The sequence below is a fragment of the Mus pahari genome, chromosome 3 (assembly GCF_900095145.1).
Source record: "Mus pahari chromosome 3, PAHARI_EIJ_v1.1, whole genome shotgun sequence".
In the NCBI taxonomy this organism is placed as follows: Eukaryota; Metazoa; Chordata; class Mammalia; order Rodentia; family Muridae; genus Mus; species Mus pahari.
In genome coordinates, this window is record NC_034592.1 from 1187252 (window position 1) to 1202735 (window position 15484).

General features: G+C 44.1%; 1 protein-coding gene across 1 annotated transcript in view; it reads right to left on the reverse strand.

Moving 5' to 3' along the window:
* Positions 1-13301, reverse strand: part of Rsu1 (Ras suppressor protein 1) — a 190619-nt gene extending 177318 nt beyond the window's left edge. The window contains exons 1-2 of the mRNA XM_021193255.1: positions 13086-13301; positions 12811-12922 (exon numbers count right to left, since the gene is read on the reverse strand). Coding sequence (XP_021048914.1) covers positions 12811-12919 — 109 coding nt within the window. The 5' untranslated portion in view covers positions 12920-12922; positions 13086-13301. The remainder of the gene's footprint in view (positions 1-12810; positions 12923-13085) is intronic.
* Positions 13302-15484: the final 2183 nt, after the last annotated feature.

The window sequence follows — 15484 nt, forward strand, 5'->3', positions numbered from 1 at the left end:
ATACTTCTCAAATATTTCCCCTATTTGGAGATTCTCACTTTGCATTTTCAAAAGCATATGGGTGCACACTCCACCCCCCCAGCAATTTGTTCCTTGGTATTTAACCAACAGAAGTGCATGCATATGTTCACCAAAATGTATCTCCATATGCTCACAGCACCACTGTTTATAATAGCCCTACCTGGAAAATACCTGTCTGAGGTAGTTTTCTGCAAGTGTACTGATGTAGTACACACTAGAATAAGCTGCCTGACCAGGAGGTATAGCCTTGTTGGAGGAAGTGTATCATGGGATAGGGTGTGTGCAAGGGGTTGGCTTGGAAGTTTCAAAAGCCCATGGTAGGTCTTTCTCTGTCTGCTGCCTACTGGTCAGGATGTAACTCTCAGCTACCGCTCCAGGGCCATGCATGCTGCTGCCGTTCTCCCTGCTATAAAGATCATGACCTAAGCCTCTGAAACTATATGCAAGCTCCCATTTAAATGCTTACTTCTAAAAGGGTTGCTGTGGGGCCTGAAGAGATAGCTCAGTGGTTAAGAGCACCGGTTGCTCTACCAGAGGACCCAGGTTCAGTTATGAGCACCCACATGGCCATTCACAACGATCTGCAACTTCAGTTTCAGGGAATCTGACAGCCTCACACAGACACGCCTGCAAATAAAACACCAGTGTACATAAAACCAAAATAAATAAATAGTAATTTTAAAAGAAAGAGAGTTGCCTTGGTCATGCTGTCTGTTTACAGCAACAGAACATGGACCATGCTGCTTTGAGACTGAAGCAAGCCTGCTAGTCTCCTGGTTGTGAAATAAACAAACCGCAAGCAGAAAGGGTGAGATACTAAGCTCCCCTTAAATAGGGTTTGCCCCAGTGACTGCCTCCCTCAGAGTCTACTTGCCTCTTAAAGTTTCTACCACTTCTCAAAAGTACCAAGACAGGAAGTAAGCCTTTTGGGGAGCTCAAATCCAAACCAAAGCACTAATCAAATGTCCGTCGATGGTGGGCTGGATAAAAGGTGTCGAGGTGTCTAGGACCAACTGTACACAAATGAGCATCACAGGCACACAGCTGGCACACACTGAGCACTCGTACATACACCGCCCTCCTTGGTGTCTCTGCAGTGGCATACACAAGAACAGGAAGCATTCCTTTTTGCTTCTGAAGTTGGAAGAGTGGTCTTCCCTGAGCGGACAGCATCTGGGAGGGGCTCCTGAGATGCTGGTAAGGTGCTCTTTTGTTGTAATCCCTGTGGTTTTACTGTTCTGAATGCACAGAGCACAGAAAGGCCTTCCACTTAGTGTTGATGAAGGCATCTTTTAAAGGGCATGTACAAATGTGTAGGGAGTGGCACTATTAGTTGGAGTAGGTGTATCACAGTGGATGTGGGCTTTAAGACCCTCATCTTAGCTGCCTAGAAGCCAATATTCTGCAAGCAGCCTTCAGATGAAGATGTAGAACTCTCAGCTTCTCCTGCACCATGCCTGCCTGGATGCTTCCATGCTCCTGCCTTGATGATAATGGACTGAACCTCCGAACCTGTAAGCCAGTCCCAATTAAATGTTGTCCCTATAAGAGTTGCCTTGGGGGCTGGAGAGGTTGCTCAGTGGTTAAGAGCCCTGGCTGCTTGATCTTTCAGACATCCTGAGTTCAATTCCCAGAAACTACATGGTGGCTCACGACCATCCCTAATGGGATCTGATGCCATCTTCTGATGTGTCTGAAGACAGCTACAGTGTACTCATATAAAGGAAATAAATACATCTTTTTTAAAAAGAAAGGAAAAGAGTTGCCTTGGTCATACTGCCTGTTCATAGCAGTAAAACCCTAACTAAGACAAAATGTTCCCTCAGCTCAAATGGTATGAGCATGGATGGTATCCATGAATGCATTCCTAAATGGAAAGAAAGCCACTAGTCCATCAATGCAGGAACTGTGGCTTCCAACACATAAGCATCTCGGCTGTAAGTGTTAAGTGTACTTGCTCAATTACCAATTATCTCTGTCTCCCACACAGGATCTATACTTAACTTATCAGAAGAGTTTGGAACAGGGAACAAGAAGAAACCCAGAATGTGGCTTCTGACATCTGGAGTCCTGGAGTCAATTCCTCCACCTACCACAGACCGACTGTTAGGTAGACTTGCTTAGTGTGTACCCCCAGCCATTAACTGGATCATCATTATCATCACGTGGGCCATGAGTTTAAAATGTAATTGCTACAAGAGTTATACAGCTATATGTGATAAATGTGAGCACTGAACTCTACGGAGCCCAGCACAGTGATGCATGTATGCCTGTGATACCAGCACCCAGAGGAAGCTGCAAGAAAGATCATGACGTGGAGGACAGCCTGGTTATATAGTGAGTTCCAGGCCATCATGGCTGTCTGAGGGGGCTGGGGATACACATACACATGCACACACACACACATGCACACACGCACATGATATCCATATGTATACATACACATATGTATATATGTGACATGTCATCTTAACAAAGTGCGTAGTCTGTAGAATAGAAACACATAACCTGTTAAGTAAACATGTCCGACATGCCTTGAAGACTTAAACATGCAAAGCTAGAAGGGAAAACTGCTTTCAAGGCTGACCACTTGGTACTTGGTAAGTGGCTGGTGTATTCTTCCCTGGGTTAGGGACCATTCCTCCCATTCTCTGTACCCCGTGTAACCATGGGTATTGTTTACGGATGAGGCCTCCTGGCCTTCCCTTGCCATGTTTCCATGTTCCCTTGTTCAGCTCAGATTCAGGCAGACAGAGTGGTGAACTTCCACGGGCGTGACTTCTGACTTTACCTGGAGACAATCTCACAGCTACTCCTCTGGCTCTTACACTTTTTCTGCCCCATCTTCCTCAATGATTCCATAAAGGCTCAGGAGTTGTACTGTAGAGGGACAGCCCTGAAGACACACATACGAGGAATCTTCCACAGGTTGGGAAGGTTTTCCTTACTGTGTATTTAGGAATATGCATGGATACGTGTATGCAACAATTAATGAAAACAGCGGCCATAAATTTGAAGAAGAGCAAGAGGTTTATGTGGGAGGGCTTGGAAGGGGGAAATGAAAGGGTAAATAATATAATGATATTATAATCTCAACAAAAACAGAAAAATAATTTAAAAGTAATAAAAATGTATTAGTGTAGGAAAACTGTTGAAGTTGTCATTTATTTATTACAGTCTAAATGATACTCTCTGAAAACCTGAGAAAGTAAATAAATTCCCTTTCCCTTAAGATATCTGGCCTCATAATACACACTGCTCATTGGTCCTGCTCTTCCTTAACTTTAAAAAACTATTCTGCATCCAAAGAACACAGAAGCATGTCGGAACAGAAGGCTCTTCAAGAGCAGTGGTTCTCAACCTTCCTAGTGCTGCAACCCTTGAATACAGTTCCTCATGGTCTGACAGCCGCCAACCATAAAATTAATTTCACTGCTACTTCACAACTATAATCATGCTATTGTTATGAATCATAATATAAATATTTGTGTTTTCTGTGGTCTTAGGAGTCCCCTGTGAAAGAGTTGTTGGACCCCCAAAGGGGTTGCAATCCACAGGTTGAAAACCATTGCTCTAGAGGGACAGGTCATTATGACGTACTGTCGTCCTGATTTATTTTGCCAGCACACAAACCAGTATCTCCCCAGCACAGTCTTTTTTTCAGCTCTGTAACACAAAGAGTGCCACAGGCTAATGAATTTAGATGTACAACAGAAATCTTAGCACATGGTAAATTACTAAATTAACAGAAATTAACAGCAGATCTCACATGTGGTCACCACACTCTGTTAGGACTACTGGCCTCTCAGGAAACCCCAAAGAGGGGTGACAGTGAAGGCGGGGTAACGAGCTCTGGTTGGCTGGAGACTGGCCTGCTCCTGTGTTTCCTTCAATGCTCAGCCTAAACTAAGCTGTCAGGAGGCATATAGTTTACAAGCCTAATACAGTGTTTGAAGGAATTATGAAACTGAGCCAAGCATTCGAGGCAAGGCTTTAATCTCCATCTCTTGGGAGGCTAAGGCAGATCATAGTAAAGTTCAAGGTCTCTCTGAGCGGGAGTAAGGCCAAGCTACCTAGGGGACTTACTAAGATCCTATCTTAAGAATAAAAAATTTTGAAACTGACTATGGCTATATTCAATGGTGTGCAAGGAGTCCCAAGTTCAATTACTAATAGCCTCAGTCTCCTCCCCCAACCCACAGAAAGAATATTTCTTAAGAGAAAAAGAACATAAATCTGGGTGGGAGGGCGGGTGGAGAAGTCTAAGTGCAACTGGGGAAAGGGAGAGAATATGATCAAAACATATTGTATAAAAAAATTTAAAATAAAATGATCAAGAGAAAGCTGAAGCACTCTTTTTGACAGGCGGGTCACCCCAGTCAGCCCTGGCTATGGGCTCCATTATCCAAGTGTCCATCCAGGCCTGGCACTTTTTGGCTATGCAAGACTGGGGGAAAATACAACACAGTACCAAAAAGAAAGGATGCCAGCCACACTGAGATGCAAACGTTGACTCTACCATTATCACGATGCTGTGAGCACAGACGACGCTTTCTCATCTACAGAAGTCGGGCAAAGATCACATGAGCCCAATGGTGACAGGAACACAAGAACACTCGGGGTTCTTCAGTGAGAACCTCCAGGGCAGATGGTATAAATGGTCTTATATGCCCCAAGTCCATATCTGAGCCCAGACCTCCAGGTCCCTGGAATAAAACTATTTGCAGAGACGGTCTTTACAGTTAAGTGAGTTCAAATGTGTTGCTTGGATAGACCCTGATCCAGGCTGACCACTGTCCTTAAGAGAAGGGATGCTGGACACAGGCACCAGGAGTGAACACAGTCAGGGTACAGCTCATCTGAAGACAAGGGAGAAGACAAAAACCTCCAAGTGAGGCGGAGGTGCCTCAGAAACCCTGCTACCGTTACATCTTAGACTTCCTATGAGAAACTGTGCCTCTGTTTAAGGAACCCAGTCTTTGGCATTTTGTTAGAGTAGCACTAAAAGAAAATAGTTAAATATTGTTAAAATATTGTTAAGTAATTAGTCCTTGATTAAAATTAAGAGATTAATTAATTATATTACGCTGGGCGTGGTGGCGCACGCCTTTAATCCCAGCACTTGGGAGGCAGAGGCAGGCGGATTTCTGAGTTCGAGGCCAGCCTGGTCTACAAAGTGAGTTCCAGGACAGCCAGGGCTACACAGAGAAACCCTGTCTCGAAAAACCAAAAAAAATAAAAATAAAATAATAATAATAATAATTATATTACTATACTTATATAATATTATATATGATACAAATATATATTTATGTTAATAATACTGTACAATATAATATACTAACATGTATAATTATAATTATCTAATATTATATAAACATATAATTATTAATATATAGTTATAAATGTATTTTATATATTATATTTAAAATATGATTAATGCCTTTAGAGAATGTTAAGAAAATGCAGCATTTTTCCTTTTTGACTTTTCCAACATTTAAAATCCACATTACCATTTTCCATGACTAAACATCACACCCTGATGAAACTGAAGATTCTCCTGGATCTTGCAGTCAGGAGCTTGTTTTGAGAAGGCTTGAAAGGCACCAAAATGGAAGAAGTTTCAGACCAAAATGTTAAGCATGGGTGAGATCCTGCTCGCCTGTGAGGTGACACAGGTCATGTGCCATTAGGTGGTTGGCCTCTGCACAAAAAGGAGAGATGAGATGCTTTCAAAGCAACTGGGAAGGCAGCAGTCTGGAGAGGAGGCAACGCCTCTTAGTAGCAGCTTAACCCTGCCCTCTACTGGTCAAACTGTGACATAGACGGCCCACTCCTCTGCTTTGAAAAATCAAAAAAACCCATCAACCTGTGCAAAGTCACTATTCTGCATCAAGTCAGCTCCAAAATTCTCAGTGTCTTAGAAGAACTCTCGAACAAAGACAAGGCTCTCTCTCAGGCAAGTACAGAAAAGTATCAAAGGTGATTTTAAGCCGTTATTCACACCAGCTCTAACACAGACTCCCAGTCTCATAACAGGTGGCACAACAGCAAGCAGTGGGTGGTGTGATGCCTTATGGGAAATCAGCTTTATTATCCAGTGCTACACCTTATGGTCATAATGCAGTAAACATTAATTTATCACTGAGTAAAGACTCAACATCAAGGCAATCTCAAGGAGTAGTGCCCGGCATGAAAATGCATTTAGTCAGTAGCTGCTACATGATACAAGGTATCTTAACTAATTATTGGAAACCTGACAAGCTTTTAAAGTGCATTTGTTACTCTCAACAGAACCTAAGCCACAAACACATCACAGGTAAAGTCTGTGGGTGGCCTCGCCATCCCCTATCTATTCCTGGTCTACCGAAGCTCTGAACCTGCCATCGAGGACACGGGTGCTTCTGACCAGGGCACACTATACTCAGCCCTCAGACTCCTGGAGATTCTGAATAAGGAGGGGAGTGGGGTAGTGAGTGCCAGGGTGGTGAGAAACTGAAAGCAATCAGTAAGTCAAGAACTCTGGAATGCACCAAACCTCAGACTTCCACAACATAAACACTGCTGAACATTATATACAATCACCGAAGCTTGGGATGCAGAGTTGGCTCAGTGGATCATAGCATTTGCCTTCAAGCCTGAGGACCTGGGTTCAGTTCCCAGTGCTTACATAGTAAAAGGCAAGAACCTGACTCCAGCAAATTGTCCTTTGACCTCCACACAAATGCTACACTACATGTATATACACACATACAAAAACATACACCAGAGACACACACAAGTAAGGAAATTTGTAAGTGTGGTGGCATTCACGGGACGTTAACTATTCGTGTCTGTGGCTCAGGTTTTGTTGAAAACTCACAAACACACTTTAAAAACTTGGCAAGTTACCAAATGTTAGTTAGAATATCACACCACAGTGAGATGTGACTAAGGATGAGATGAGGCTAAGGATGGTGGGGGGGGGCTGGGGGGGGGACAGCTCAAGTCCAGCCTGGGCTCCACAGACAGTTTGTTTACAAAACAAAAGGTCACTGCCAAGTGGAGCCAAAGAATCAAAGACTTAAAAAGCATCAAATGCCTTTGCTCATTCAGTCGTCCCAAAACAGTCACACCCGTTCTTTATCTTCATTCCTCATCTTGATAAGACATTTGCAGTATTTAACAGAATGTAAAAACAACAAAAATACTTCAAAACAAAGAATAAAAATAAACAAATAAATAAATAAATAAATCTACAAGTTGCATCTTGTCCCTGAAGGCTATAAACTACCCCCACTCTAGAAAATTCATGAGAAACCTCTGCAGCAGGACACAGTTGATTTACTGTCTACTAAAGCTTCACTGCATGTAAAACATACATTTAAAAAATGCTAAGAACTGAACCTCAAGAAAACATCCCAACTTATAAAAACGGTGTACAGAACTAAGCAGAGAATTCTCAAAAAATGAAACAGAAATGGCTGAGGAACACCTAAAGAAACGTTTTCACCATGCTTAGCCACAGGGGATCACAAATTAAAACTGCTTTTGGGATTTCATATTACATCAGTCAAAATGGCCAAAATCAATAAAACAAATGACAGCATATACTGACAGGGATTCAAAGAAAATGGACCACTTATTCATTGCTGGTGGGAGCACAAACATGTGCAGCCACTATGGAAACCAGCGTGGCAGGTCCTCAGGAAGCTAGGATTCTATCTCCCTCAAGATCCAGCTACACCACTCTTGGGCATCTACCCAACAGACGTTGTGCCTCCTATAGAGACACTTGCTCATCCGTGTTCAATGCTTCTCCATATATCATAGCCGGAAATAGCCTAGATGCCCAGCAACTGAGAAGTAATGAGAATGGAGTTCATTTATACCGTGAAATACTATTCGGCTGTTTGTGTGTTTGTTTGTTTTTAAGGAATTATTATCTTCTCCGATGAATAAATGGGGCTAGGGAAAAAAAATCCTGAATGAGGTAACCCTAAACAAAAAAAAAAAAAAACAAATATTCTAAGTTTTCTCTTGTATGTAGTTGTTTGCTTTTAAACCATCGAGATGTGTGCTATAATCCATATATCCACAGTGGTTAGGGGCATAGTAAGGGACTAGTGTCAAGGAGAGGATTTCCCAAAGAAAGAGAAATAGAATATATTATTAAGGAGAGACAGGAAAAGGAGGGACTAGAGTGGGAAGATTAAATGAGGAGGGAGATGGGAGAGAGGGGCAGAGGAAGGAATGCGGGGAGGGTCACTAACACTACGGGCCATTATACTGCAGAAGCTTCATAAAATAAACACATGTATGAAAGTGAGATACGTAGAATCACCAAAGAATGGGGGAGTCAGTGCCCCAACTAAAAACCTTTCGCCACCAGGTAAAACTTCCAGTGGCAGAATGGCAAAGGATCCCCGCTATAAACCCACGAATATCTCAGGCTATTGGTTGCTCTCCACAAGCTGACAGGAAGGCCCTATTGCAGAAGAGAACACCCACGTCTCTCACTGAACATGGAGGAGGTGTGCTGCTGCCATACCAGAGCCTGTGCCCCTACTGAATAGCGTTCCAGTGCTCTGTAGGCTACCAGAGGGGAAAGGCATTATCAATTGAACTGCAATGTCGTAACCTTCAACAGTGACCTGCCCAGGAAATATGCTGGCCTCAGAGTAACAGGCTAACGAGCCATAAGGCTCATGAGATGGAAACCGTTCCTGACCACTGGATGGCCAAGAGCCTGAGAGTAGACAAGCCATGGCCCAGGGAAAAACCAAACACCAGTGCTCTATCTACTAAAAGAACATACAATAAAATGGCTCCTAACGGCACTCTCTTTCTTTACTCAGGGATCTGTGCCTTGCTTAGTTGTCCTCAGAGAAACGTCTTCTCACAGTAGATGGGAACTGATACATAGACCCACAGCCAGACAGTGAGAGATTCACAGGGCTCAGTCCTAAAGGTCTCTTCATGCAGCTTCTGCCCTCGGGAATTCGGGAGCTATGGGGAAGAGGAGGCAGAGGGATTTGAAGAGCCAGAGGGGAGGGAGGACTCCAGGAAAACTGTCTGCCAGACACAACAGGACGGATGCACTCACTGAGAGTGTGGCAGCATGCCACAGGATCAGCACAGGTTCAAGCCAGATGAGACCCAAGCACGGAATGGAGGAAGTGGACCCAGGGTCCCAGTCCTGAGCAAGGCACTATGTAAAACTTACACATGCTTGCAAAGCAAAAATTAGTTTTCATGGGTCATATTAGCCATGCTTAGGGTAGATGCCCTGTCCAGGAGTACCCAGTCAAAACAACAAACTCAATGCTATTTTTGTAGATCTTTCGTCTCCTATTGCTTAGTTTGGATATTTTTGTCTTGTTGGTCTTTGGCTTGTACATTTTGTTTTATTTTTTTCTGGAGGCTGTTGTACAGAATTGTTTCTGCGGGTTTTTTTTTTTTTTTTTTGTATGTTTGTCTTTTAAAGAGAGAAAGAAAGGGTGTGGAGTTGGGTGGGTAGAGAGGATAGGTGGGGGACAGAAGAGAGGAAAAGCCCAGTCAGGATGTATTGTATAAAATGCTTTTCAAATAAGGATTTCTTAACTAAAAGCAATGATAGTCATCACTCCCGAGACTCTTCCCAGCACTGCCAGACAGAGGGGCGCAGGAGAGACAAGCTGGAGGGGGCTGGGTTCAAACTTGAAGACCTGGGAAACCTCCCAGAGATGGGGACCCAAGAATAGAGTCACAGACAGGTACGTTTTCAATTCCCTCAACAGCATTAACTGGCAAAGGCTCAGCAGAAGGGCAAAGAAAGGATTCCTGCACATTTCAAGCCCAAAGCTGGGCCTCGGCACCTACTTACAGGAGGAAATGTGAAAGGGGGAAAGATGTGAATAGGTCATTCCTCCTGAGTCTCACTGACACTTGACCCCAAAACTGCCTAGAATGATAACTGCATTCTCCATAGGATCACCAAGGGCAGGTTTAACTGGAAACCTCTGGTGGTGCACACCTGTAATCCCAGCACTTGGGAGATGGAAGCAGGAGGGTCCTCCTCGCTACAAAACGAATTCAAGGCCATCCGGGTCTACATGAGACCCTATCTCAACAAAATAGAAGGTAACTCACATCTCTTCATCTATGGAAACACTTTGGTGTGCTCGTACATCCCAAACCCCCAAGCAGAAATGCTGGCATTTCAAATGCTTCAAAGAAATGCAAATCCTCCCTTCTCATCTTCAAAGCCAAATCATGACATTATTTTTAAGAAGTTAAATTAGTAAATGCAAAAAAAGGGAAGCTTAGGGTACAAGACACTGCTATTCTCTCTGCATGTAAGTTGATGGTTTCCTGTGTTTAACCAGGATGCTTGTGTTCTAAATGTCATAGCTGCAGATGAACCTGAGTAAAATAAAATAAAAACAACAAGAATCCTTACACAATACTCCAGGTAACCTTATCATATAACACCCACACTGGATGCCAACTGATTGCTGTTTTCAATTTATTTGTGTGGTGTTTGAGATGAACCCCAGAACTGCACATGCTCTACACAAATGCTTGACCACTGAGCTCCAGTCCAGTGAACGGCTGATAAAGCCAGTTTAGGGACAGGCTTCCAGTGAACATCCTACAGCCTTCCAGGTTCTTAGGAGCCCAGCCCTTCCTTAAGCCAACACCAGCAGAGGGAGTGAGATTTTCAAACTTCCGCTGATCTTTCCAAGAAATACCAATGTTGTCTCTTGGTTTCTAGTTTGAGCAATTACAGAAATGACCTTGCTTTTTATCCCCCAGTATTACACCATTTTCTCCTTCAGGAAGCAAGTGGCTATCTTTTCCCCTGTAGTTAAGAGCCAAGGCTTCAAAGAGATAATGGAGCTGAACTGAAATAGCAGAGCTACTCTTGCCATTTGTTAATGTTACATGGGTCTTCTCTTCCAGAGTGCTACAAATGCCTCCGCCCACTGTGGGCTGACATTTCAGCCCACAGGGAAGAATGCAGCAGGCAGAGAACTAGGTGCTGTTCAGGGCACAGATGCACCAGGTCCCCTCTCTCTGTTTAGTCTCTTCTTCCTTTACAGCAGTGGAACCCGAAATAAAGCCAAAGCAATGGGAGTGTCTAGATCCTCAGCGGACACTTCAGTGTCAAAAATCACCACAAACCCATTCTTACTGCAAGAGACCAACACATATCACCCAAACCAAGAAGTCGTCAAGATGCTAAGAGTATGAAACCTATGTCAAAGCAGGACCCTTCACGATGGCCAGATGTCCGCAGTCCACTTCTGCCTTAATGTATCAACATCCACCCTTGCCTGTACCCCAAGAACAGACAAGAGTCTTCATGCCTCGGAAGGTATCCACTGACGTTAAGGTCTCTGGACAGCTCCCCTCTGGTTGATGTTCTGATGCTACATCCTACTCTGACTCCTATCACACATTAGAGTGCCGACTGCGTTCCAGACACAAGCACGACACTGCATATTCTCTTGGTATTTGAATGAGGAAGAGAGACTGCTGGATTAAAAGTAAATTAATTGGATTGGAGAGATGGCTCAGCAGTTAAGAGCCACTGGCTGGTCTTCCAGAGGTCCTGAGTTCAATTCCCAGCAACCACATGGTGGCTCACAACCATCTGTAATGGGATCCAAAGCCCTCTTCTGGTGTCTCTGAAGAGAGCAATAGTGTACTCATACATGAAATAAATAAATCTTTTTTAAAAAATTAACTAATTAAAGGCTATGCAATCTGTGCCTTGAAGAAAGGCGGGTTCACACAGGAAGGTAGAAAGAGAAAGCATTTCATAGGCTATGATGCCTGAGCTGACTCTTGGCAATTAAGTTAAGGGACTTCAGGTGGAAAGGCATATGGATAAGGAGAAAACGGACTTACAAGTCAGGAAGATCCGGCTGCTCAGGGTCACTCAGTGGAACTTACTCAACATCGCTTGGAATGCATGCACTGAAGGGATCTGCTTATGATCAGAATCAGCCCTTGTATGTCCCACTAAGGAAATGTGGGGTACCACTATCAACAGTTAAATCCTCAGAGGATCTGAGTGAAGTCACAGGCAACCTACAGAAGTGTTGTAACTTACTTAGAAAGTGTTTTCAAAGACCAGAAATAGTTTCCAGAGTTTAAAGATCATGAAAACTTGGACATTAGAATTTTCAACACAAAATCTGGCAATAGTGATGCAGCATTTACACACGGGGATAACCGTCTCGATGTGGAGAAGAGAGATGCCCATAAGAGAGGCACAGGCAATGGAGTTTATGACCATTCCCACGTGTACTGAGTTCCCTGTCTGGTTTTACAGATGAGAAAAAAAAAAAACACAATAAAATAAGATTAAATGGGTGCTGAGCTGGGAGCACAAGATCGACAGATGCCTGAACACAAATGAGAGAATGACCCAGGAATACGTCATGAAGAAAAAATGTTGAAAATACTCCTGGCACAAGAATTCTTACTATTCATATAACTTTTGAGTACCACCGGCTCATGATTCATAGAGTAAAACGTGACTTCCAAATTAAAAACAAAAAAGGCTCCTTGGGGCACTACATAGAAAATCGACTTCAAAGCCATGAAGCTACCTCAACCACTGAGAAGGAATTGTAGCACACCTCGTGTGAAGTTCTCATCTGGTGCACCAGTCCCAGCAGAACTAACTGTGGTTTGCAAACTTTCTGAGCCAAGCTCCTGACAAGTGACCAAGTGACAAGCAGAGGTGGAATGGCAGCCTTCCGAAACTCCCAAGAGAGCAGTTACTTAGCAAACTTAGCAACTGTCCTGAGAACTTACACAAGCCGTTGACATCCAACATACTGGAGATACCCCTGTCACTCATGTCCACTTCCGGCTGGTTCTTCTCCCTGCTCTCCTCCACCAGCTTCTTCAGTGACTTGGACATGTTCTGTAGCAAAGAACAACAAAGCACGTGGATGATGGCAAAAGTGAGAGCCTGGGAGTTGTGGGGCAGGTTAGGGCAGGAAAGGAGCAGAGGCCCAGGCTGCCTAGGGGAGAGTGGGTATCACCGTGGAGTCCTTAGTGGGAGGACTTGAACCCCGCACACTCACCGCAGAGAGCAACACCTGGTGGATGTGATTGGGGACCTGCAGGGGAAACTCGGGTGGAGAGCGATGAACTGGATCAGCCGAAAACAGGATCCCGCAGCAGGAACACACCCTGTCCCGGCGATTGCGCAGGCGCACACAAAATCCGGCCAGCCCCACGCCCCTCCCGGCCTGACACTTCCCAAATTAGGAGAACTGTTTCCCAGCCGTGACTCCAGGCGAGGCTCTGCCCACTGAAGAAAGTGGCCCCAGAGGCCGACCAATTGTACACGTTTTAGTCTCAGAGACTCCGCCCTACGCTGAGGAACGCCCATCTTCCTTGGGTTTGGGACTTGAATTGGACTCAGCGAAGTGCTTGTGATCTAGATTCCGCGCATGCTCAGTAAGCTAGCTGAAGGACAAAGTTCTGTGGGCGGAAGCAGGGAATTCGAGAGCTGGGCGCTGAAACAGAGATTGACGCTGAGAATGCAGAATAGCTTGTGTTGAGGGGTTTGGAGGTCAGTCCTGAGAAATCCACAAGTCAGGTACTCTCTTTTGTCCTGCGTCTTTCGTTGCCGGTCCCCTCCCACGGAGAGTTGTTACCGTGAGTCCCTCCTGTGTCCCTGGCTGTCGCAGACCTGGTGGAGGGATGAGGTCTGGATTATGGTAATGATTCTGAAGACAAAGATTCCGCCAGAAACTTATGTCCTCAGCTGGTAGCTCACAGGTCTCTATATCTAACAGTTTTGCTCCCGTCCTTTTGGTCTTGGGAACTGGAATCTATCTCCCTTAGGGTTAGATGCTAACAGTAAACCACGACTATGTCAGAAGTTGAGTTGGTGTTTACACCCATGAACAGTGAAATCATTGCTCTTAGAACTCTCCCACTTTCTTCAAATAGGATAGATAGATAGATAGATAGATAGATAGATAGATAGATAGATAGATAGATAGATAAACTTTCTGTCGACCCGCTGGCTTCTACCTCCCAATGACTGGATCTTGATAACCCAGTAAAAAGAAACTTAATCTTAGTGAAAATTTCACACTATTAAATAGGGAATGATTCCAGAATTATTCCCCTGGTATTAGGTACATGACAGATAAGCAGTCAGACAGACATGCAGACGTTTAGAGACACACATATAAGCAACGAGCCAAGTGGGTAATAGAAAAAGATTTGGTACTTTGAATTTGAAAGCAGAGCTTTCTCCTCAAACACACTTCAGATGAAAAGATGATACTTGCACTGCCGGCGACTTGCACTGCCCAGGCCTCTTCACTTCTTAAGCTGGACATTTGCTGAGAGCACTGATCTAGCACAGACTCATACAAGCTCTGGATGCAGTTTCAGTCTCTGTGCGCCCTCTACGCCCAAAGCATCAATATTTATTAGTGCTTTTTGAAAGGTTACTGATATTTTTCCTCTGGCCATTTCTGATGGAGATAGTTTTACTACATAAGTTTAAAGCATCATTTAGGGCTTGTGTAACAAAATGCCATACTTCTGAAGGCTGGAAGTCCAAAGTCAAATGCAGGAAGAGTTGATGACTTCTACCCCTACCCTGCCCCCTTAGCCTGGAGACTGCCGTTTTTCTCTGTACCCTCACACTGCTTTCTCTCACCCCAGGTCAGTTCATCCTCCACACAGCTATGAGGAGCACAACAGATCTGTTGCATTAGGACCTTCCCCTTCTTCCTCTAATGGATATTTCTTTTTCTCAACAGCTCTGAAAACAGTAAGTTTAAATTTACCTCTGTTTGCTAAGTCGGTTTGTTTCAACAGTTTCTTCTTATTGGCTCCTCAGGCAAGAGTCTTTTCTGGTAATTGATCTTAGTTAACATTTCGTGTTCAAGCCTGAAGACCTGAGCTGATTTTTCTGCATGATCTGTGTTATTTCCTGATCCCCTCTCACTGTTGTAAGTGGATTTGTTTCCGTCTAAGTCTGCATCCATTTTTCCCTGAGTTACTTGTTACGTTTCTTTAGAGACAAGAATACAGTTTTGTGAAGAAAGTCATCCCCAACCTGCCTTTGCTGGTGCAGGGGAATGGCAGTTATGAGTGTCAACTTCCCCTACTTCCTGTCTTACCCTTTCACTGCAACAGGCAGCCACACACACAAACAACTTCTGGACCAGCAATTCCCATCTCTGTTGTGCTTCTGTCTTGAAATTATCTGGGGAAACAAGTCCCCTTTGATGTGTTTATTAAAAGATAAAGATAAAGGGGGTATATTCTATGGGGGTGCGGTGAGGTATGGGGAAGGGGGTGTCTCAGTGGGCCCATGCTGAGGCATCCTTTCCCCCTGAGAAACCAGCCACACGATGGTATAGAATAGAATAGAGTTTATTCAAGGCATGGGAGGAGAGTTAAGATGGTAGTAGAGTCAGAGAGAGAGAGAGAGAGAGAGAGAGAGAGAGAG